The sequence below is a fragment of the Protopterus annectens genome, chromosome 1.part1 (assembly GCF_019279795.1).
Source record: "Protopterus annectens isolate FY-2018-M chromosome 1.part1, PAN1.0, whole genome shotgun sequence".
Lineage (NCBI taxonomy): Eukaryota > Metazoa > Chordata > Ceratodontiformes > Protopteridae > Protopterus > Protopterus annectens.
In genome coordinates this window covers 1,098,394,806-1,098,420,413 of record NC_056726.1, presented here as the reverse complement: position 1 = coordinate 1,098,420,413, position 25,608 = coordinate 1,098,394,806, and the positions used below count along the sequence as shown (strand labels likewise).

At 39.9% G+C, this 25,608-nt stretch overlaps 1 protein-coding gene across 1 annotated transcript in view; it reads right to left on the bottom strand.

The window, feature by feature from the left end:
* Positions 1–25,608, bottom strand: part of LOC122815469 (acetylserotonin O-methyltransferase-like) — a 254,419-nt gene that overhangs the window by 89,966 nt on the left and 138,845 nt on the right. The window contains exon 3 of the mRNA XM_044087991.1: positions 15,854–15,994. Coding sequence (XP_043943926.1) covers positions 15,854–15,994 — 141 coding nt within the window. The remainder of the gene's footprint in view (positions 1–15,853; positions 15,995–25,608) is intronic.

Here is a 25,608-nt window from a genome sequence, read left to right as displayed (position 1 = left end):
CTGTTCATCCCACAGTGTCATTTAGCAGTGTGTAGTATAGATGCAAGTACTTTGAAACCAAATTTTCCGTATAAAACATCCCCAGTAAATTTACCCAGCACTCAATTGCTCAAACAGGAATTGTCTCATGTTTACTAACAACTGTCTAATTCTTTGAGGAATGGATACAGTATGTGGAAGGTGTAATCATACAATGTCACTGGAGGACAGGCTCTCAAACAAAACATTCAAAATAGAATCAGGGTGTCAATAACATAAGCATTATATCTACCACACAAGAGTACTGTTTCAACACATAGACACAACTTTTCCCCTAAATGCCAACACCTGTCACTGCAATGATCCCATTTAAATCCCACCTTACCACCTCTCACACTTAACAGACACCTATTGCAAGTGTCCTATCTCATTTGCATCTCTTTCTCTTTTTGTTGATTAAAAAAATTCTAACATTTGTAATGCATGTTATGCACATTATTGTAATGTTTATGTAAACTTCATTCTCTGGCATTTCTTAAATTTCTATTGATTTATTTATTTTATTTATTTCACATTTGTTAACCGAGTTAGTCCAAATGAGTTTGCAAACAAACCCATTTTCAGTGGAGACCCAGGGGAAGAGCACCAGCAAACATAAGTGAAGATAAAGTGACAATATACAAATATTAAATAACAATTACAATGCACAATAATTGTAAAAACATAAAGGGTATTAACTACTTTCATTCCACTAATAGTAAGCAACCCATTTTCAGTGGAGACCCAAGGAGAAAAAGCCCCAGCAAAGATAAGCAAAGATAAACATACAGGACAAAAAAGTATTAAAAATAATGTAAATATGAAATTAATTATAAAGAGAAAAACAAAAGAAAAAATTATGAAAGTCAAGAGTTGCACTGATAGCAGTGGTCTAAATTTACTACATATATGAGTAAACAAAAGGGTAGTTGTTGTTCAAAAGAAGAAAAATGTACAAACATTGATAGGAAGTGGGGGGAGATAAATAGTGTGGAGAATGGGAGAGTGAGGAGGGGGCTATAGTAGTAGAGCTGAGGGTTTAGGAGGTTAGTTTAAGCAGAAGTTACTAACAGAAAAAAAGTTAGGAGATGCAACAGGTTATACAGCAGGACAGACTAAGACTGCGTGTGGTCAAGGCAATGGCATAATTTCAAGTTTAGCAGGTGGGATTTAAGCTCCTTTTTAAAACAGGGAAAGGAAAGGTTGGATCTAATATGTAGAGGGAGTTTGTTCCAATTTAGTGAGACAAGAGTGTTTGTAAAGTAGTTTGTCAATATTCATTTTGGGTTTATAAACTGAGAGAAGATGCTGATCAGCACTCCGGAGAGACCGGGGCGGGGGGGGGGGTGGTAAAATGGGAGGTGAGAGCAGGGCAGACTGAGGGACTTTTGAGTATGGAAAAGGTAATGTGGAGTTGCGATTGTAGGAAAAGGTGCGGAAATTCCAGCCACTGAAGTTTGTTTAGTGAGAGGCAGTGATGTGACAAGAGTGGTTGGTTTAGAATAAATCTGTCAGTTTTGTTGTATGTTTGTTCCAGTTTCTGCATTCAGGTAGTCTGGATATTGGTAAGGATGGGGGGAATTGTAGAAGTAATGTTTTGTTCCTATAAAGTAGTCCAAGTTTTTGGTGGGGTTTTTTGATGGCCTGTTGTATGAGCAAGTCAAATTTTAGCCGGTCATCAATTATTACCCCAAGGAGTTTGGTGTGTGAGGCAGGGGAGATAGTGGTGCCATCTAGGGACGAAAGAGAAAAGTTGAATTTAAGGTAAGAAAGTGCCTGAGGTAGGAAGAGAAGGAGATGAGTTTTCTTCAGGTTAAGGATTAGTTGATTATTTCTGAGCCGTTTTTCTACAGAGATAAAGGAATTTGTGTTAGTGAGTGTAGTCCAGACATAGTATTGGAGATTAGAGAGTAGAATCATCTGCGTATTGTACTACAGATCAGAGACTGCAGGATGAATGTAGGTTGTTGGTAAAAAGCTTGAAAGGGAGCAGTCCAAGTATGGAGCCTTGGGGTACTCCTGTGTGAACGGCAAGGAAGGGTGAGAAAGCCTCTGCCATCTAATAGCTTGTTTTCTGCCATTAAGGTAGGACTGGAACCAGCCAAGAGTAGGAGAGAGGTTTAGGTCTGAGAGTTTAAGAAGGATGGGATGAGACACAGTGTTGAAGGCTTTAGAGAGATCAAGGAATAGACAGGAGTTGAGGAGGTTGTTGTCCCTATCTTTGGCAACCTTTTGAGTAAAGGATAGTAAGGCAGTTGAGGTACTGTGTTTAGGGCAGAAACCATGTTGCGAGGGGGGTGAGGAGATTTCCGTGAGTGAGATAGGACAGTAGTTGAGTATGTATACATTTTTCAAGGATCTTGGAGAGCGGTGAGAGAATGGCGATTGGTCTATAGTTAGAGGGTTCAACAGAGTTGCCACCTTTGTCCAGAGGAGTGGTATAGAAGGATTTCCATATGTTTGGTAAGGTAGATTCCTGAATGGAGCGGTTGATTAAGATAGATACAGGGTATGCAATAGAGTCAGCAGCAATTTTCAGAAATTGAGGGAGGAGTTTATCAGTGGATGGAGAGCATGGTTTTAGTTTGTTCTCATGTAAAGCACATTATTGTAATGTTTGCATAAAACTTCACTATCAGATGTTTTTCTTTTTTGTAACTTTGTAATAACTGTCTGGAGCTTTTCTCCTGAGGTCTCCACTGAAGAGGAGGCACTGGCTCAGTTGGACTAACCCAGTTAATAAATGACAAATAAATATGCTGAAGCACTTTCCTAAACCCCAAAGACCTCCTAGACATTTGGCCTACAAAAAGAATCGTCAGCAACCTCAAAAGCACTCCACCAAAACAGCACGCAACACAATGCATACAATCACACTCTTAGGAGCTTTGACTAGAAAGCCCATAAGGCAAGCAAACACACGACCCAATATTTAATCAAAGGAAACTCCATTGTGAGACATACAGATGTCCTGCTCATCAGATTGAATAAGGGGAAATCACAGTCAGTTGTCTGTCAGGGGCCAGGATCCACCAAATCACCTATGGACTCAAGTCATTAGACCACAAGTACCAGTATGACACACCCATAGTCCATATGGTTGTAAATGACCTGAGATGTACCTCACTGGACTGTATGAAGAAAGACAATATGGAGCTTTCAGACTGTGTGTCCCAGGCCATTATTTGCTCAGCATTGAGCAGCATTCTACCTTCACCAAGGATGATGCCACATTATGAACAATAGATGACAATTGGCATAGTTTCTGGGGTCATTCCACTTGGGGGAAATATTTATCAGCATTGGAGGATATGATCAACAGACCATGTTACTTTGCCAAGGATGGTCTGCACCTCTCCCTCCTAGGCTTTTGAATATTGGCTAAAACACTGTCCTCCCCTATGATGCCTTTTTTAAGTAGCAAAACCAACCCGAGGGAATCTAAAGGCACCAATGCTCAATACCAGTAGCCTAAAAAAGAACCTCCACACCCTCCAAGCTCCCCTCTCACTGGAGAATGACATCATCTGTGCAGTTACTGAGATATGAATTAAAGCCATGGAGATGACCACAACAGTACAGGGCTACAATGCCTTCTACACATTTAGGCCAGCTACAGCATAGGGAGGGACCAAAGGTAAAGGTGTATCAATCTATGCCAACAACATACCCACTCAAGACTAGTCAAACAAAACAATGTACTTGAGCTTCTTCATGTCCAGATTTCCACAGACAAAGTCCCATAGCATATCCTTGCAAGCAACACGTCACCTTGTATGACAAAAGAAACCCATAGTTCATAGTTTGACTTACTAGTGGCCCTTACCATTCAATCTTGTACTATGTTCATGGGTGACTTCAATGATCCCATTATAAACTGGGATAGTTACATGACTCCAGTTTTACAGGCCCAGGGAAACCTGGACTTTATAAAGATAAACACTTTGGACCAGGTAGTCCATACATCCACTAGGGGTTCAAGCTTACCAGGCCTCATACTCACAAACTCAGGAGAACACCATACCCCCATTGTATAGTGTCTCTGGTAAATTCAGACCACAAAGTTGTTTTCTTTGTAAAAAAAACAATCATTTGACCCTGGCTAACCACATAATATTTAGGAACTATTCTAAGGCAAAATTCCTACTATTAAGTAATAACCTACCAACATTTCAAGCCTCCACCTCCCCCCAAAAAAATGAGAATACAGCTGCCATTGAGGAATTTTCCACAGAAACCATGTACAGGTGGTAACTCACAATTCAAACAATTTACTATCCATGCCCCCAAAAGAAATAATAACATACAATACAGTCTATGCTGGCATCTGCTTTTTTTAATCCCTCTCTCCAGGACTTTGCTCAGTGCCTCCCCTACTTGGCTCATTCATTCAGGTGAGTCGGCATCACACACTTGTGCACATTCTCTCTGCCCAGCCCCACCAGTTTCCATGCCAAGAACTGAACATGAATCACCATATTTACACCATTTACAGAGTCCACTTAGTCTTAAGTTGGAAGGGGAGACTTCTTCACCCTGTCCTGCCTGTTCTGTTTTTTTGGCAGGTGTAGGTGAAGGTGAAACAAATTTGTCTTAGGTGACTTGTCTCTCACTCTTATTCATAATGGTCTTGAAGTGGTGCATGATTGTGTTGTTAAACAAGTCCGTCATCCTGTTGACATCCCTTGTGTTGGGGTGCCACTCCAAGACTATAGCCTGCACCTTCTCAAGTTGGATAAATGTTCTTTAATGCCAGCTGTTGGTATATACATTGCCTGTGTTGGGGTGAAACTCGAAGACTGTAGCCTGCACCTTGTACAGTTGGATAAATGTTCTTTAATGCCAGCTGTCGGTATATATGTCACCTGTGTGGGGGTGCCACTCCAAGACTGTAGCCTGCACCTTCTCTAGTTGGATAAATGTTCTTTAATGCCAGCTGTTGGTACAGGTCCTTTTTCCATGGGGTCCTCATCTTCACAACAAACTTCCCTCTTTTTCTTTGAACTGCTCATTGCAAAGTGCACATTCCTCCATTGTAAGCTTGTTGGCATGGTCTTGTAGCAAGTCCTACAGATCTGCCTCATCCGCCTCCCCATGTCCAGGTGCTCTGCTGTGGGAATGATCTTGCACCACTTCAGCTGCTTCATCCACAATTTTGTCCTGGTAAAAGGAAGGAACCAGTTTTCTCCAGGCCCCATGAAGGGCTTTCTGCAACACTTCATCCCAGGCAGTTTTGATGAAGGATATGGCATGATGTTTTATCTGAAGAATCAGTCACGTTGAAAAGCCTTGAGAAGGGTGCTTTTGTGTAGAGCTTTTTGAAGCAGACACCGACTTGTTGATCCAAGGGTTGGATGATAGAAGTTGTATTGGGAGGCAGGAACTGAACCTTGATGAAATCATAGTCTAGCTGAAGAATTTCCTGTAACTGTCATGGATGGGCAGAAGCATTGTCCAGAAGCAGAAGAGGTTTCATTTGCAAATTATTTTCTGCCAGGTACTTCTTTACACTTGGAGCAAACTCCTCGAAAATCAAATCCTTGAAAACTGACTGGTCTACCCAAGCTTTGGTGTTTGATTTCCACATTACAGGTAGTTTTGATTTTATAATCTTTTTTCAAAGCATCTTGGATTTTCTGAGTGATATACCAGCAGAGGCTGCAGCTTGAAGTCTGCACTGAAATTTGCTGCCAGGAGGATTGTGAACCTATCTTTCATGGGCTTGTGACCTGAAATACTAGCTTCTTCTTGGGTTATATAAGTCCTACAAGGCAATTTCATCCAGAAAAGTCCTGTTTCATTGCAATTAATAATCTACAAATCTCTGTGCACCTCCTTTGTCAGCACTAGTCCTTGGTCCTCTCCTGTTTGGTATCTACTTCTTTGAAGTCCAGGCCAACACAAAGGAACTCTGGCTGACAAAGTTTGCAGACAATTGCAAGTTGGGAGCTATTATTAACTCCCCAAGTGATGTTGACATCCTACAGAAAGACCTCACTGAGACCAACGACTGGTGTCAGAACCATGGCCTTAAGCTCAATGCCAAAAAATGTGTTGTCATCCCCCCTTTGGGAAAAAATGGTCTCCCATGAATTACTACATCGATGGTAGTCAGCTGAACACAGAAGGTGTTATAAGAGATCTGGGAACATAGGTTGACAGCAACCTCTCTTTTGACTACCACATTGCCACTGTGGTCAGAAAGTCCTTCTATGTGGCACATTTCATTACTAAGGGTTTTGCATCCCGGAAGAAAGAGGTCATTGTCTCCCTCTACTCCTCCCTCATTAGGCCAGTCATTGAGTACAATGCCCCATTTGGCATGTACCTCAGTAAACACCTGCAACAACTGGAGAGGCCACAAAAGTACCTCACAAAGAGGATCCTAGGCCTTAAACATTTGTCCTATATGGACAGACTTAAAAAACTCCAACTATTCTCTGTCTCATATTGCCTACTTAGAGGCGATCTCTGCTTGACTTACAAAGCCATGTTTGACCCAGCTCTGTCAGAAATGCTACATCTAAAGAAATCTCAATCCCTGCACACCACACGCTCCAGAGACCGCAACCTTATTACTGCAATCAACAAAACAACCTGGAGGGACAGGTTCATAACCCAGAGACTGCCCTTGCAATAGAATAGATTTCCCATACAAGTCAAGCAGAGCACTTCACTCATCCTCTTCAAGATTAATCTTGATGAGTGGATGGGAAACAGAAAATTCACCCCAGGGATCAATCCAGTGGCTTTACTTGACAGAGGCACTGGGAACTAAGGTCAGGTAGCACAGTGCTCAGGGTAATCCTATGGGCTAGGCTTGTAAAGGCTGCAGGACCGTTAGCCTAGTACACACCTACGGACCTATGGACCTGTGAACTAGCTGCCCCTCTTTGTCTCAGAACACTATAGATGCTGCTTCTTTTTTTTAAACTGTGGAACCACCACACCCTACTTGTTTAAATTTCTCTGTTTGTTGTGAGCTACTTCCTGGAGGTTTTTTTTTGTAGGTCTTCAAGGGTCTGTATTAGTACAACGAAATCTGCACTGAGTGAATCCCATGTGAGCGACACCAAATGTGAGAATATCGCAAGAGTGAACAGAGATTGCCATAAGGAATTCTTCTCTTTACTTCAATGGAGTGTAATCTCAGAGTTGGTATATTTAAGTAGCAGGTGTATGGGGGGTGCAGGGGCTTGTGCCCACTGCATAAAACAGTTAGTGACAGTTTTTGTGTTTTAGTTTTTTATTTATTGGATTCTAAATTTTCAAACTTCGACCATATGGTGTCGACCATATGGTATTCGGAGTTTGAAACTTTTGTTCCGATAATATAGACCTGGTCTTCAAAGGTGAGCTTAGCTTTCTAAAAGATCAGGGTGTGAGTTATTGAATCTCCTTTCATTTTCTTTCCTGGATCCAAGCAAGAAGCATCTTCTCCATATCTTCATGAATTGTTTTTCTGTGTTTGTCCAAAACCTTGGTTGCTCCTTTTGACACCTTAGCACCTATGATGCTGGCTCTTTTTCCAAAATGTTGAGATGGTAAACCTAGGCATGCCATACTGCTATTCATCCTATTTTACCTCCTCTTTCACTTTTACCGATGATTTCTTTCTTCTTCTCAATGCTCAGACACTTATTTTTCCTGTCAGTATCACCCTTCTTTGGCCCCATTTCTTCACTTCTTCGCACCACTTAAAAGAAACAACTGCACTACAAACCACAACACAACAACAAACAACAACAGGAAACAATGAACAGCTTTTCAGCCTCCTTTGTGACTCAAATTGTGAGATGATGGTTGAATTGTGGGATGCCAGGGCAGCCAGAAGCGTGGTTGAATTGTGAAATGGTCGACTTGCAAGGTGGTTGAATTTTGAGGTACCAGCTGTATAATAATTTCAATAAGTGCATAGAGACAGCTATGGCTTCCAGAAATAAGCCCAGAACTAACTCAAAAAACTAACCATCCTGGTGGGATTTAAACATAAACATGATGTAAAACAAAAAAAAAAAATCATAACCGAGATGAGGAAATTTAGCATCTAGCATGATAAACATACTCTCATCAATCTAAACAAACAACGGAGCAAACAAATTAAGTCTACTAAAGGCAGATCTGAGGTAAAGCTCACCTCCTAGACAAAGGCAATGACAAGGACTTCTTTATCTATGTTGGAAACCTCAAAGGCACCCCACAGCAGATTGCAAAGGGAGCCATGTTGATTGCTGGCTTAATTATTCCAGGTTCCTGAATGATATATGCATGTTTTGGTTTGACATGATGGACAACTTAAATGAATTTTAAATTGCAACCTGTCTGTTTCTCCTGTTTTCATTCCACACCATGTTTCTCATGAAGTTAACTTCTTAGACATCACATTCAGAAAAAAAAGTGATTGGAAACAAAATTTTCTTCAGGCCTCTATTGTAAGTGAGCATACTCCAGTTCATATCTTCATTACCACAGTAACCACCCACTCTTCCAGAAAAGAAGTTCGGTGAAGGGCCAGGATATTAGAAAGACTTGTAGGACTTCTGATTATGACACCTTTATCAAATAAATCAATAACCTATATGGTGTGTTTTTAGTCCAGTGTGACGATGCAAACATTTAGGAAACCATTCAAACTGATATAACAAATGGTCGGGGTTCAAAATGTCTGCCAGTCTTGGGAATAGTGAAGGAAGGCTCTGTTCCTAAGAAAACAGAGAGTGAAACTATGACAGGCGATGATATTAAAATACAACAATGAATCTGGAGGGTTAAAAAAATATTCTGAACAAAACCTGGAATATATTTTTCCACTTTCCAGATGTGGCAGAACATCTGTGGTATTGACCACTTATATTATATACAAAACAGGCAAAAACATTTAAAAGAGAGGTTTGAAATAGGGGGTGGAAAACATTAACATGACTAACAAAAAGCAGGGAACTTATAAGTGTGTGTTTCACTACCAGTGCAAGTATATTTTGGAAAGAAGCAAAATTTCTATTACTGCCCATGAAAAACCTACATGTCTAGTAAACATTTTAATTGTAGAAGTACTGGCCTTGTACATGTAGCCAACTGTCTGTCATGCAGCTGTTTTTTTTTTGTTTACATACGAAACACTTAGAGCAATAATGAGGTGAAATTACTAGCATATATAGGACATTGCTGTAATAAAGAGGCACAAACACACTTTAGAAGCATTCCCTTTTATGTAAGATCCCAGGTTTACTTTTTTTTATCTTATTTATTTAACATTTGTCTACTGGGAAAGCCTGACTTGAAATGAGCCAATTTTCAACAGAAGCCTGGGGAGAAACAATCCAGACGAATGGTTTTGTAACATGGGAGTAAACCAGAGCAAGCCCACACAAACACAGGGAGGACATGCAGGCTACACATAGAAGGCACCCTAGCTGAGAATCAAACCAGAGAACCTTTCGCTGTGCTGTGACAAAGTAAACCAATGCACCACTCCACCCCCCGGTGTGTATTGATAATGTTCCCATTAATACCAACAAGGATCAAATACAGGGAAATAACTTACAAACCATATAGAAATACAGGGAAATAACTTGGCAGCTAAATTAATATGCTGTTTCCCCAGGATGTAATGACAGTGTATCAGTGTATCTCCTCCTCCAAACAGGTTCAAATATATGTGAGAGATGAAACTATTTAGCCAAACTGGAGGCTGAGCTCTCTCGTCTCAAAACTGGTGTAACCAGTCAGGAGGAGAAGGTAACCTCACACAACACAATTCCAGCATCACATAGTCCCACCACATCAGCGAACCAAACACATAAATACACAAAAACATACTTGGAGGCTCTAAATAAAAATCTACCTATGCAACAGAGACCTCCAAAGCAGACATCCAAGCAAACGCTACCTCAAAACAAAACACACACAACACATAACCCACAAAGTCAGTGTGCCAAGCAGCCACAGCCCTTAAGGCTGAATAACACACCTGATACTCTTGTAATAGATGACTCTATTGTCAGACACACTGATGTCCCGCTCACCAGGCTGAATAAAGAGAAGGTCATGGTGAGCTGCCTGTCGGGTGCTAGGATCCGCCACATAACGCAAGCACTCAGGTCACTCCAAAGCAAATACAAATATGACTCAGTCATTGTACATGCTGGTGTGAATGATCTGAGACGTACCTCCCTGGACTACATGAAAAGAGACATAGAGGAGCTCTCTGATCATGTAGCCCAGGCTGGTATGACCCTGACCTTGAGCAGCATCTTACCCTCACCTAGAATGATGCCACAGTACAAATGCAAAAGGAATGATTTTAACAATTGGCTAAAATTTTGGTGTCATTCAAAGGGGATCCAGTGTCTGTCAGCCTGGGATGACATGCTCGACAAGCCACGTTGCTTCGCTAGGGACGGCTTGCACCTGTCACCACTGGGCTTTCAGATATTGGCAAAGGCTCTTGCCACCTCTATAGTGCCTTTTTTAGGCAAGGCTCAAAAGTCAAACCCACCCCCATAGACAGCACAAGGAACAAGAAACTAAGGGTAATGCTGCTAAACACCAGAAGTCTTAACCTCAAGATGCACGCACTCAAAGCTCTCCTCAGTATGGAGAACATCAATATCTGTGCAGTGACAGAAACCTGGTTCAAGGCTCCAGAGAGCAGCCCAGCACTACCAGGCTATACCTCATATCATGCTTTTCGGCCCCAAAACCCGGACCAAACCACAAAAGGAGGGGGAGTTTCCATATTTATCAAGGATATCCACACCTCCAGGTTAGTGGCATTGCACGAAGTATCAGAGACCATCCATGTGCAACTAACAGTGGGCAAGACTGCTTTTCAGTTTATAGCATCCAACAGACCACCCTCTCAAAGTCAGGAATCCCACTCGGCTTTCCTGAAAACATTGGAGAACATAAAGATCTCTCCGAACACCATTATATTGGGTGACTTCAACTACCCAAACATTGACTGGGAGCACTACTCAAGCCCCAGCACCTTAGCTCAAAGGTTCCTGGAAATTATAAACTCAAATGCTATGGAACAACTAGTCACCACTCCCACAAGAGGGGACAACATACTAGACCTGATCATTACCAACATGGGGACTCTATGCTCCACACCAGAAGTATATCCCTCATTGGTAAGATCAGACCATAAATTAATTTCACTGGATGTCCACATCCCGACTCCACCCCAGCCCAGAAAACCACAGTGAAAAACTTCTCAAAGCGAACTTCTCACTTCTCAAAACCGAAGTGGAATCCTTCAAGGCCCCAGGGCCAGTGGAAACTATGGCCCAAACTGCAGAATCCTATATAAATGCATTCTACGGACATCTCCAGGAATGCATGGATCATGCTATCCCAAACAAAACCAAGACCCAATCATCCAAAGGCAGGCGTCCAGTCTGGTGGACCCCTGCCATAAATAAACTGTACAACAGAAGGAGGAAGCTACTACATGATAGAGCAAAATCCCTAATAGGGAAGGCATCTCTGATCAGTACTAGCAAAAAATTATGATCTCTCATAAAATCCTCCAAGGCCAGCTTCGAGAGAAAAATTGCACAGGACACCAAAGACAATCATAAGGCTTTTTTCAGTTATGTTAGAAACCTGGGATGCAACTCCCAGACTTGTTCTGAGTTGATTCTAAATGACAAAAAATACACTGAACCCACAGACATCGCCAATATCCTGGCAGACAGGTTCAGTGCAAACTTCTCCATCCCCTCCCCCCCAAAAGAGCAAGTATCTATCCCGGCAGAGGGCTCCCTCCCAAACATCTCTGATGCTCAGGTGAAGGCTGCCCTCTCCAAAGCAAAAAACACTGCTTCCATGGGACCAGATGGCGTCCCAGGTTGCATCCTACATGAACTCCAAGAGGAACTAATCCCTCAAATAAAACGGCTATACAATCTCAGCCTCACTACAGGATATGTGCCCACAGAATGGCGTACAGCAACAGTGGTCCCACTCCACAAAGGTGGAGCCTCTACGGACCCTGGAAACTATCGCCCCATAAGCCTGACTAGCTTAGTCTGCAAGGCTATAGAGAGGATCATCATGGAGCTCATAAACAAAGACATTGGGGACCTACAGACACTAGATCATACCCAGTTCTGCTTTGTCAAGGGCAGATCCTGCCTTTTGAACCTGGTTGACTTCTTCGAAACAGTCACCAAAGCCAAAGATGAAGGGAAGGTAGTCCACACAGCATATTTGGACCTTGCAAAGGCATTTGACACAATACCCCACTCACGCATCATAGATAAGCTGTCCAGCTTAAATATAAACCCCTATGTCACAAGATGGGTCACAAACTGGCTCAAAGACAGAACCCACAGAGTGAGAGTTGCTGGAGCCATGTCAGACTCGAAACCAGTCAAAAGTGGCATACCACAGGGTTCTGTCCTGGGACCACTCTTGTTTGGTATATACTTTTCCGAGGTACAGGCAAACGTTGGAGGACTATGGCTCACCAAGTTCGCAGACGACTGCAAACTGGGCGCCATAATCAACTCTCCAGCTGACACAAACATCCTTCAAAAAGGTCTCACAGAGACAGATAACTGGTGCCAGCACCATGGTTTAAAGCTAAATGCCAAAAAATGTATAGTCATACCCTTTGGCAAAAACAATGTGCCCACAAATTACCACATAGGCGGAAACCCATTAAGTAGAGAGAAATTTATTAGGGACCTGGGGACCCAAGTTGATAGCAATCTCTCCTTTGAAAACCACATTGCCAAAGTGGTTAGAAAGACCTTCTACATAGCCCACCTCATCACGAAGGGTTTCACATCTAGATCAAGAGAGGTAATTTTGCCCCTTTATTCATCCCTCATCAGGCCCATCATAGAATACAATGACCCTTTTGGGATGTACCTTACCCGACACCTGCAGCAATTAGAAAGACCCCAAAAGTATCTCACCAAGAGGATCAAGGGTCTCAAACAGATGCCATATGCTGCTCAGTTAAAAAAACTCCAGCTCTACTCAGTTGCATACCGCCTACTTCGAGGCGATCTATGCCTGACATACAAAGCTATGTCAAATCCAGAATTAATGGACATGCTCCACCTCAGTAAATCTAAATCCCTTAGAGCCACGCTCTCGAGGGACTTGAACCTCAGCACAGAAATAAATAGAACATGCTGGAGGGACAGATTCATAACCCAGAGGCTCCCTTTGCTCTGGAATAGAATTCCAATTCATGTTAGGCAGAGCACCTCACTGACTCTTTTCAAGAAGAATCTTGATGAGTGGATGGGGGATCATAGGTTTGTCCCGGGGATTACTTCCGTGTCACTATTAGACAGAGGCACAGTAAACTAAACTTTAAAAAGGGCACAGTATACTCAAATCAAGGGGTGGCCTAAGCCATACAGAATCGGGCTAGGCTTATAATTGCCCCAGGGCAGATAGCCTAGTATGAACCTATGAACCTATTAACCTATAATATAATATGCTGTTTCCCCCAAGGATGTAATGACAGTGTATCAATTTAATATGCTGTTTCCCCCAGGATGTAATGACAGTGTATCAATATAATATGCTGTTTCCCCCAGGATGTAATGACAGTGTATCAATATAATAGGCTGTTTCCCTCAGGATGTAATGACAGTGTATCAATATTCAGTGTACTGAAGCTGAGAGCTGCAACATTTTTACTGTTAATCTTGCATATGACAAAATGCAAAGTATTCAGAATTTTACATTTTTTAGTATTCAGTTCCTTAATTTATTTGTTTGTTTATTGACAAACATTTTTAGTGTGATTGCACATGACTTTTTGAATGTTATTTAATGGTGGATTACAAGTTTTTTATCAGTTCTCATGACATCTTGCCTGCTCTAAGGATGATATCACTTAACTGTGATTTCATTAAAGGGGTTTACTTTATTTCTAATTATTTGGACCTACTTTACTACAGTATTTCTCTGGTTATTGCTGTTTATTATTGTGCATTCTACTTTGCTTTTTTTTTTTTTGTTCTTCTAAATGGGGCCAGAAGATACAGCAAATCTGCTGGCCAAGAAATTCAGCTACAATTTTATTCTCCTGTCTCCCATGGCTGTGCCCAGGAAATACCATCAATTTCAATTATCACATCACAAAAAAAACTTTTTACTTAAGTGCATAAAATATCTTACATCGAAGGAAGAAAAGCCAAATGTCACAATTATATTTTGCCAAACACCACAGCTAGTACACATTTGTTTGCTTGTCATTCTTTTAGTAAGACACACCTTTAAATTCTGTAAAACACACCCCTTTTGTTACAGCTAGTACACATTTGTTTGCTTGTCATTCTTTTAGTAAGACCAGCCTTTAAATTCTGTAAAACACACCCCTTTTGTTTCTGCATATCAGTTTCCATTGCTACTGCACAAGTGGTTTCCACTTTTGCACGTCCCAAAACTACACTGCTAAACAGAAGAGGAGGGGGATAAGCTAACGTGAGTGACAGAGCCTGAGACATGGAGAAGCATACAAAAGGAACTGGGATTATTGAAATGGGGTAAGGGGGAACCCAAACATCTATGGGGAACACAAGGTGAGGGGAAGACAATGAAGAAATAGAAATGTGGAGAAGTGGAATAGCTTAAAGAAAGATTCGGTATGCAGGAACAAAAAAGATTGTGAAGAAACATTTAAAACAATGGAGAATAGCAGAGAGAGGTAACGGTTAAACTGTGTGGTAGCTGGAGAGATCTGGAGAAGAATAAGGGTATTACAAAATGAGAAAGAGAAAAGTAGTATAGGAAGGCAAAAAGGGGAGAGGATGGTACCTTGGAGGAAATAGAAGAGGTTAGTGGGACAGAAGACAAAGAGTTAGGAGAAGAAGAAATGATGTTGAAGAAGTGAGAATGAAAAAGAATTGAGAAAGGGAGGGAAGATGGACAGAAGTTTTAGGTTACTAGCACATGCAGAAAATAATTCAGGTAGTGATGAGGTGCATGCAGAATGTACATAGAGCCATACATTAAACCCTCGGCATAGGTGGTATCTAATCCCCATGACTCTGGTAAATCTAACCCCAATGAGATTGGTAAAGGAAGGCAGACAGGTAGATGCTAGAAGTATCTGAAGGAGGATGCAGGAATGGTACACACATTCTGGGACTGTGGGTTGGCACAAAGTCTAGAAGCAAGCAAAACATTTAGGGAGATATTTCAAAAAGAATCAGATCATTACTGGGAATTCTGTCATGAAGCATGAAGGAAAAGACACCATCTGGAAGGAAAGATAAATGAACATCATCAAACTGTAAAGTGCAGGAGTTAAAATCTTCATCACAAAAACCTGGAACTGGACAAAACCTGTATAGGGACATGAATTACACAAAATATTCCTGGACATGAGGAAAATATAACAAGAAGTGACTAAATGAAAGAAATGACAGGAGGAAATTTAAAAAGCAATGGACAGAGGTACTAAAATATTACAAGAGTGAAAACCATACCTGGAGGAAGTGGAAGGTGAACCCAAAGATAAACTAAGGAGGGGTGACAGGGACAGAATTGGAAATAAAGCAGTCAACCGCTCATTAGATATGGTGCTTCATGTATGAGGATTTTATGTAAATGCAATATACTGTGTGTAGCTAATAAAGTTTAAACAATTTGTATTGCCTGATCCATACACCTGTGTCTCATGAAACTGCTATTTATACTTACTTTCAGCCCTCGTTTCTTTATCTTAAATTCAGTGTCAGAACTGTATCCAAGAAAACATAATCATAAAAAAAATCACAAGCATCTGAAATGATAATCATAACTAAAAAAAAATCAGAATTATAATTATCTGATTTTTGACAAGTTAGGAGTCAGTTACCTTCTTGAAAATAAATTCTGGGATCTTTAACGTGCATGTTGCACTGTTTTGCTCCCTTGATCATTTTTGGTAAATCATAGACTGTGACTCTTGACTCTGGATACACTGAGATGAATTTCTTGGCCAGGGCTCCTGATGCTCCTGTAAATATAAAAATAATGAAAGCTGCAAGGATTAATGCTATTTACTTAGTTATACTCACACAAGTGAACCAACCTGATTAACAAATGGCAAATATGTACATAAAACAGGTAAGAAAGAGGTATGTAATTTGTGTAAGCAATGAAAATCTCATTACCGAACAAAAAGACTGCAGGATCTTTCTGAGTGTATTTATGCATCTTTAACATTGTACCTACGAGGACTGGGTAAGGGTACTGAATAGAGCAATGATAGTTTAAGGTTAGTCTAATATATGATGCCCTGTGATTAAACGCCTTGATTTCTTTGCAGGTGTAATACAGTTCAGCATCTCATTAGAGAGTGGAATTTGGTGCAGCTGGTTAAGGCTGTGAGCTGTACTCTAAGGGCCTTTTCTTTTCAAACTACATCATGTATGTGTCTTCCTGCCTCTTCCTGCCAAACTCCATTAATAAACCATCCACACAACCTCTGCAATTCCACCCATATAACTCTCTTGCTCCAGACCTCGCATAACTAATTACACTATACTGCCCACTACTTCTCTAGTCTTTCTTCAAAACTCAAGCAATTCCTTCTTCCCACCTAGAATACATTTTCTTATTCCCAACTTTCAGAGTTTAATTCAAAGGACACCTCCATCAAAAAAACTGACAGCAAGCACTTTCCCATGGGATGCATCACTTAAAACCTCCCTAACCATGGAATTTGTCACTTAACTCCTCCCTAACCATGGAATTCCTCACTTAACTCCTCCCTAACCATGGAACTCATCACTTAACTCCTCCCTAAGAATGGAACTCATCACTTAACTCCTCCCTAACCATGGAACTCATCACTTAACTCCTCCCTAAGAATGGAACTCATCACTTAACTCCTCCTTAACCATGGAACTCATCAATTAACTCCTACCTAACCATCATCACTTCTACTTTCACCTTCTATTCTCACTTGCTGCTTACCTCACACATTTACTACTAAAATGAATCCACATTTGTTTTTCTCCTAGCTTAAAAACAATTCCTTATATTTTCAATTGTCTGTCTGATTCTCTGCCTTCTGTGATTATTCCATGTTTGGGAATTAGTTTTGTTTCACTGTACTTATTTCTTTCTTTCTTTATTTGTTTATTTAATTTTGTGAATTCATTTTCATCAGGGCTGTGCCGAAGTATGGTCTGTTTTAATTACTGTACTACCCCAGTAAACTAACGCAATACGTCCACAATGGGTGAACTGATTCTGAGAAGAAGAATAATAAATTTGAAAAAAGACATTGCTAAAATTATACCAGATTAGCTAAATGTGGGCAGTGGACATATGGTGGTAAGGGTCTCTGGAAGAGGAGTAAGACTGCAGAATGTGAATAAAGGGGGAAGCTGAAGAAAGTACCAGGCTAAAGAGTAAAATGGAGAGGATCATAGTGAGAATTGTGAGTAGTAGTGACTCATTCAGGGAGCCATTAATCTGCAGTGCATTTATAAGGACTCATTCAGGGAACCATTAATCTGCAGTGTGTTTATAAGGACTCATTCAGGGAGCCATTAATCTGCAGTGTGTTTATAATGACTCATTCAGGGAACCGATAATCTGTGGTGTGTTTATAATGACTCATTCAGGGAACCATTCATCTGCAGTGTGTTTATAAGGACTCATTCAGGGAGCCATTAATCTGCAGTGTGTTTATAAGGACTCATTCAGGGAGCCATTAATCTGCAGTTTTTTAAAAGGACTCATTCAGGCAGCCATTAATCTGCAGTGTGTTTATAAGGACTCATTCAGGGAACCATTAATCTGCAATGTGTTTATAAGGACACATTCAGGGAGCCATTCATCTGCAGTGTGTTTATAAGGACTCATTCAGGGAGCCATTAATCTGCAGTGCATTTATAAGGACTCATTCAGGGAGCCATTAATCTGCAGTGTGTTTATAAGGACTCATTCAGGGAGCCATTCATCTGCAGTGTGTTTATAAGGACTCATTCAGGGAGACATTAATCTGCAGTGTGTCTATAATGACTCATTCAGGGAACCATTAATCTGCAGTGTGTTTATAATGACTCATTCAGGGAGCCATTAATCTGCAGTGTGTTTATAAGGACACATTCAGGGGTCCATTAATCTGCAGTGTGTTTATAAGGAGTCATTCAGGAGACCATTAATCTGCAGTGTGTTTATAAGGACTCATTCAGGGAGCCATTAATCTGCAGTGTGTTTATAATGACTCATTCAGGGAGCCATTAATCTGCAGTGTGTTTATAAGGACTCATTCAGGGAGCCATTAATCTGCAATGTGTTTATAAGGACTCTTTCAGGGAGCCATTAATCTGCAGTGTGTGTATAAGGACTCATTCAGGAAGCCATTAATCTGCAGTGTGTTTATAAGGACTCATTCTGAGAGCCATTAATCTGCAATGTGTTTATAAGGACTCATTCAGGGAGCCATTCATCTGCAGTGTGTTTATAAGGACTCATTCAGGGAACCATTAATCTGCAGTGTGTTTATATGGACTCATTCAGGGAACCATTAATCTGCAGTGTGTTTATAAGGACTCATTCAGGGAGCCATTAATCTGCAGTGTGTTTATAAGGACTCATTCAGGGAGCCATTAATCTCCAGTGCATTTATAAGGACACATTCAGGGAGCCATTATTCTCCAGTGAATTTATAAGGACTCATTCAGGGAGCCATTAATCTGCAATGTGTTTATAAGGACTCATTCAGGGAGCCATTCATCTGCAGTGTGTGTATGAGGACTCATTCAGGGAGCCATTAATCTGCAGTTTTTTAAAAGAACTCATTTGGGCAGCCATTAATCTGCAGTGTGTTTATAAGGAGTTATTCATGGAGCCATTAATCTGCAGAGTGTTTATAAGGAATTATTGAGAAAGCCATTAATCTGCAGTATGTTTATAAGGACTCATTCAGGGAGCCATTAATCTGCAGTGTGTTTATAAGGACTCATTCAGGGAGCCATTAATCTGTAGTGTGTTTATAGGGAGTCATTCAGGGAGTCATTAATCTGCAGTGTGTTTATAAGGACTCTTTCAGGGAGCCCTTAATCTGCAACATGTTTGTAAGGACTCATTCAGGGAGCCATTAATCTACAGTGTGTTTATCAGGACTCAGTCAAGGAGCAATTAATCTGCAGTGTGTTTATAAGGACTAATTCAGGGAGCCATTAATCTGCACTGTGTTTCTAAGGACTTATTCAGGGACCCCTTAATCTGCAGTGTATTTATAAGGACTCATTCAGGGAGCCATAAATCTGCAGTGTGTTTATAAGGACTCATTGAGAGAGCCATTAATCTGCAGTGTGATTATAAAAACTCATTCAGGGAGCCATTAATCTGCAGTGTGTTTATAAGAACTCATTTAGGGAACCATTAATCTGCAGTGTGTTTATCAGGACTCATTCAGGGAGCTATTAATCTGCAGTGCTTTTATAAGGACTCATTCAAGAAGCCATTAATCTGCAGTGCATTTATAAGGACTCATTCAGGGAGCCATTAATCTGCGGTGTGTTTATAAGGACTCATTCAGGGAGCCAATAATCTGCAGTGTGTTTATAAGGACTCATTCAGGGAGCCATTAATCTGCAGTGTGTTTATAAGGACTCATTTAGGGAGCCATTAATTTGCAGTGCATGTATACGGACTCATTCAGGAAGCCATTAATCTGCAGTGTGTTTAAAAAGACTCATTCTGGGAGCCATTTATCTGCGGTGTGTTGATAAGGACTCATTCAGGGAGCCATTCATCTGCAGTGTGTTTATAAGGACTCATTCAGAGAGCCATTAATCTTCAGTGTGTTTATAAGGACCCATTCAGAGAGCCATTAATCTGCAGTGTGTTTATCAGGACTCATTCAGACAGCCATTAATCTGCAATGTGTTTATAAGGACTCATTCAGGGAGCCATTCATCTGAAGTGTGTTTATAAGGACTCATTCAGGGAACCATTAATCTGCAGTGTGTGTATACGGACTCATTCAGGAAGCCATTAATCTGCAGTGTGTTTATAAGGACTCATTCAGGGAGCCATTAATCTGCAGTGTGTTTATAAGGACTCATTCAGGGAGCCATTAATCTGCAGTGTGTTTATAAGGACTCATTCAGGGAGCCATTAATCTGCAGTGCATTTATAAGGACACATTCAGGGTGCCATTACTCTCCAGTGAATTTATAAGGAATCATTCAGGGAGCCATTAATCTGCAATGTGTTTATAAGGACTCATTCAGGGAGCCATTCATCTGCAGTGTGTGTATAAGGACTCATTCAGGGAGCCATTAATCTGCAGTTTTTTAAAAGAACTCATTCGGGCAGCCATTAATCTGCAGTGTGTTTATAAGGAGTTATTCATGGAGCCATTAATCTGCAGAGTGTTTATAAGGAATTATTGAGAAAGCCATTAATCTGCAGTATGTTTATAAGGACTCATTCAGGGAACCATTCATCTGCAGTGTGTTTATAAGGACTCATTCAGGGAGCCATTAATCTGTAGTGTGTTTATAAGGAGTCATTCAAGGAGCCATTAATCTGCAGTGCATTTATAAGGACTCTTTCAGGGAGCCCTTAATCTGCAACATGTTTGTAAGGACTCATTCAGGGAGCCATTGATCTACAGTGTGTTTGTCAGGACTCATTCAAGGAGCAATTAATCTGCAGTGTGTTAATAAGGACTCATTCAGGGAGCCATTAATCTGCACTGTGTTTCTAAGGACTTATTCAGGGACCCCTTAATCTGCAGTGTATTTATAAGGACTCATTCAGGGAGCCATAAATCTGCAGTGTGTTTATAAGGACTCATTGAGAGAGCCATTAATCTGCAGTGTGATTATAAGGACTCATTCAGGGAGCCATTAATCTGCAGTGTGTTTATAAGAACTCATTTAGGGAGCCATTAATCTGCAGTGTGTTTATCAGGACTCATTCAGGGAGCTATTAATCTGCAGTGCTTTTATAAGGACTCATTCAAGGAGCCATTAATCTGCAGTGCATTTATAAGGACTCATTCAGAGAGCCATTAATCTGCAGTGTGTTTATAAGGACTCATTCAGGGAGCCATTAATCTGCAGTGTGCTTATAAGGACTCATTCAGGGAGCCATTAATCTGCAGTGTGTTTATAAGGACTCATTCAGGGAGCCATTAATTTGCAGTGCGTGTATACGGACTCATTCAGGAAGCCATTAATCTGCAGTGTGTTTAAAAAGACTCATTCTGGGAGCCATTAATCTGCGGTGTGTTTATAAGGACTCATTCATGGAGCCATTCATCTGCAGTGTGTTTATAAGGACTCATTCAGAGAGCCATTAATCTTCAGTGTGTTTATAAGGACCCATTCAGAGAGCCATTAATCTGCAGTGTGTTTATCAGGACTCATTCAGAGATTCATTAATCTGCAGTGTGTTTATCAGGACTCATTCAGGGAGCTATTAATCTACAGTGCTTTTATAAGGACTCATTCAAGGAGCCATTAATCTGCAGTGCATTTATAAGGACTCATTCAGGGAGCCATTAATCTGCAGTGTGTTTATAAGGACTCATTCAGGGAGCCAATAATCTGCAGTGTGTTTATAAGGACTCATTCAGGGAGCCATTAATCTGCATTGTGTTTATAAGGACTCATTCAGGGAGCCATTAATCTGAAGTGCGTGTATACAGACTCATTCAGGAAGCCATTAATCTGCAGTGTGTTAAAAAAAAACTCATTCTGGGAGCCATTAATCTGCAGTGTGTTTATAAGGACTCATTCAGGGAGCCATTCATCTGCAGTGTGTTTATAAGGACTCATTCAGAGAGCTCTTAATCTTCAGTGTGTTTATAAGGACTCATTCAGGGGTCCATTAATCTGCAGTGTGTTTATAATGACTCATTCAGGGAGCCATTAATCTGCAGTGTGTTTATAAGGAGTCATTCAGGCAGCCATAAATCTGCAGTGCATTTAAAAGGACCCTTTCATGGAGCCATTAATCTGTGGTATGTTTATTTCAAACAAATGTATGGGAAAAGAGAACAGCATCTATGGCTTTGTTTATAAAACAAAAACAGAAGCAGTAATAAAAGAAGGACTTTGAAATATTGTCCATTTGAGCAGAAAGTGTCAGTTGAGGGTCTATATCAACAAATGTAAAGTTTTTCCTGCAAGAGGCCTCATCATCCCTGATGTAAAGTATTAGTTGTGAATAAAACTGGACTGACAAAAAGCAAAACAAAACAGATTTAAGACACTTATGGTGCTAAGAGTAGAGAACAAGAAGCAGAGAGAGAGAGAGAGAAACAAAAAGGGGTCTGTACTAACACTCACCTGAATACTGAGATGTATTCTTAAGGAGGACACTCACAGCAAAGAACTTAATGCTTATGCTCTATTAAGCTATTGTGAAGACATATCTCTAGTAGAGCATACAGTCCTTGAAGATATAAGCTGAGACTGAAATAAAATTAGAAGTTAGCATGAAAACCAACAGGAGGTGCATGCAATGGTGAGAAAAGGCTGCGTCCAAAAATTAGAGGAGTTAGTACATTTCTAACCAGAGTCCAGAAGTGATAGTGGAGACATGCACTGAGTGTACAAAGTCACATCAGAGGGATGTGAAGAGGTCACCATAGACAAGAAGGGTGGGGGAGGAGCAGTGGAACATCAAAGGCAAAGTAAACTTTATAGTCATTCATAAATCACACAAGTACAAAAATTGAACGAAATTCCATGTTTCCAGACTCAATGTGCAGACAACATATAGAATATTTTTACAGAGAGGATTGACAACTGAAGACAACTGGTGACAAGAACAGGTGAAAGACAATGGATCCATGAAGGTATTCAAAAGGACATGTGAAAGTGGAGAAAAAGACAAGAAAGTGGGAGGAATAGAATGATAAATAAACCTAAAATGGATGATTAGACAGGCCACTTGTCACGTTTTTCCATTGTTAATATCTAATATAAAAGTGTGAGGACATAATTTCAGTGCAGTAAGTCAGTAAGATGATATCTCACCTGACATATGGTAAATGATCCTGAGAACCACACTAACCAACAGATGTAAGATAATGGCTACTGCTCCTATATAGACAACAGGATGCACATGTGCACCAAAACATTTGTAAACTGAAACAGGAACTTACAGACTGCACTCAATGCATTCTTAAGCTGCTCACTCTGGACTCTGTGAACAGATCTGGCAGAGAGAATGATACAACATATCTGTCACTTTAATCAAAACTCATTGAAAAGTGTTATCTACTGCCACCTTATCTAATGATATTCTTATAATTTTCTTAATAAGGAAGGTTTATGACTTTTTCATAACCAGTATAGGTTTTTCTAAAAATGCATAATTAATGTTGCTGTTTGATTTATTACAGTGTGCTGGATTGTGCAAGCTTTCAATATTTTTCCTGTTCTTCCACTACATTATGACTTTAGAGTTGATATATGCAAGTTAGAGGGGTTGTAGGTGGGCAATGCCCCCCACATCTTTTTTGTGACTTTTGCCAATTTAGAGAAAGTGAGTTTAGATAAGCTGTGTTCGATAAGTTCTATATTTGATGAAATTATTGCCACCCATAATTATATCTCAATTCTCTCTGTGAATATATATATATATATATATATAGGAACAATCCTGATTAGTAACCCTCCTTTTACCTTCCCCTTCCTCTCCCCTCCCCTAGCCACCCTGCTTCACACTGTCTGACCATCACATTCCTTCCTCTGCAGGCACTGGCTCACCCTTTACCCTCCCCTTTCCTCCGCACTCAATCTCACAGACCTATTATAACATGCTTAACTACCTCACTTCATCTAAATACATATCCACCTGACTTACACCAAGCTCCCTCTCACTGCCACGTATACTACTCACTCAGACTCCTCTCTTAATCCTCTATCTTCCCCTTCCATCCCATTAGCCCTTCTAGCTTGTTCCATCTTCGTGTGGAGCTTCTGCTTTATATCTGCTTGAGTTTAGTGCAATATTTGTATATAGATTTAGGTTTATGAGTTTAGAACAGTATCTGTTTGAGCTTAGTACTATCTGCATATACATCCTACATTTATTACAACCCTTTAGCTAGATATGGGTGTATCTGTTCATTACTATGTTTCGTATTGTATGTATAGCTAATGTTTGCTGCAGTATGTGTTATTTGCTGTTGATATATCTGTTCATTACTGTGTTTCATATTGTATGTATAGCTAATGATTGCTGCAGTATGTATTATTTGCTATTGGTATATCTGTTCATTACTATGTTTCATATTGTATGTATAGCTAATGTTTGCTGCAGAATGTATTATTTGCTGTTGATATATCTGTTCATTACTATGTTTCATATTGTATGTATATGTAATGTTTGCTGCAGTGTGTATTATTTGCTATTGGTATATCTGTTCATTACTATGTTTCATATTGTATGTACAGCTAATGTTTGCTGCAGTGTGTATTATTTGCTATTGGTATATGTGTTCATTACTATGTTTCATATTGCATGTATAGCTAATGTTTGCTGCAGTATGTATTATTTGCTATTGGTATATGTGTTCATTACTATGTTTCATATTGTATGTATAGCTAATGTTTGCTGCAGTATGTATTATTTGCTGTTGATATATCTGTTCATTACTATGTTTCATATTGTATGTATATGTAATGTTTGCTGCAGTGTGTATTATTTGCTATTGGTATATCTGTTCATTGCTATGTTTCATATTGTATGTACAGCTAATGTTTGCTGCAGTGTGTATTATTTGCTATTGGTATATGTGTTCATTACTATGTTTCATATTGCATGTATAGCTAATGTTTGCTGCAGTATGTATTATTTGCTATTGGTATATGTGTTCATTACTATGTTTCATATTGTATGTGTAGCTAATGTTTGCTGCAGTATGTATTATTTGCTATTGGTATATCTGTTCATTAATATGTCTCATAATGTATGTATAGCTAATGTTTGCTGCAGTGTGTATTATTTGCTATTGGTATATCTGTTCATTACTATGTTTCATATTGTATGTATAGCTAATGTTTGCTGCAGTGTGTATTATTTGCTATTGCTATATCTGTTCATTACTATGTTTCATGTTGTATGTGTAGCTAATGTTTGCTGCAATATGTATTATTTGCTATTGGTATATCTGTTCATTACTATGTTTCATATTGTATGTATAGCTAATGTTTGCTGCAGTATGTATTATTTGCTACTGGTATATCTGTTCATTACTATGTTTCATATTGTATGTATAGCTGATGTTTGCTGCAGTGTGTATTATTTGCTATTGGTATATCTGTTCATTACTATGTTTCATGTTGTATGTGTAGCTAATGTTTGCTGCAATATGTATTATTTGCTATTGGTATATCTGTTCATTACTATGTTTCATATTGTATGTATAACTAGTGTTTGCTGCAGTGTGTATTATTTGCTATTGGTATATCTGTTCATTACTATGTTTCATGTTGTATGTGTAGCTAATGTTTGTTGCAGTATGTATTACTTGCTATTGGTATATCTGTTCATTACTATGTTTCATATTGTATGTATAGCTAATGTTTGCTGCAGTGTGTATTATTTTCTATTGGTATATCTGTTCATTACAATGTTTCATAT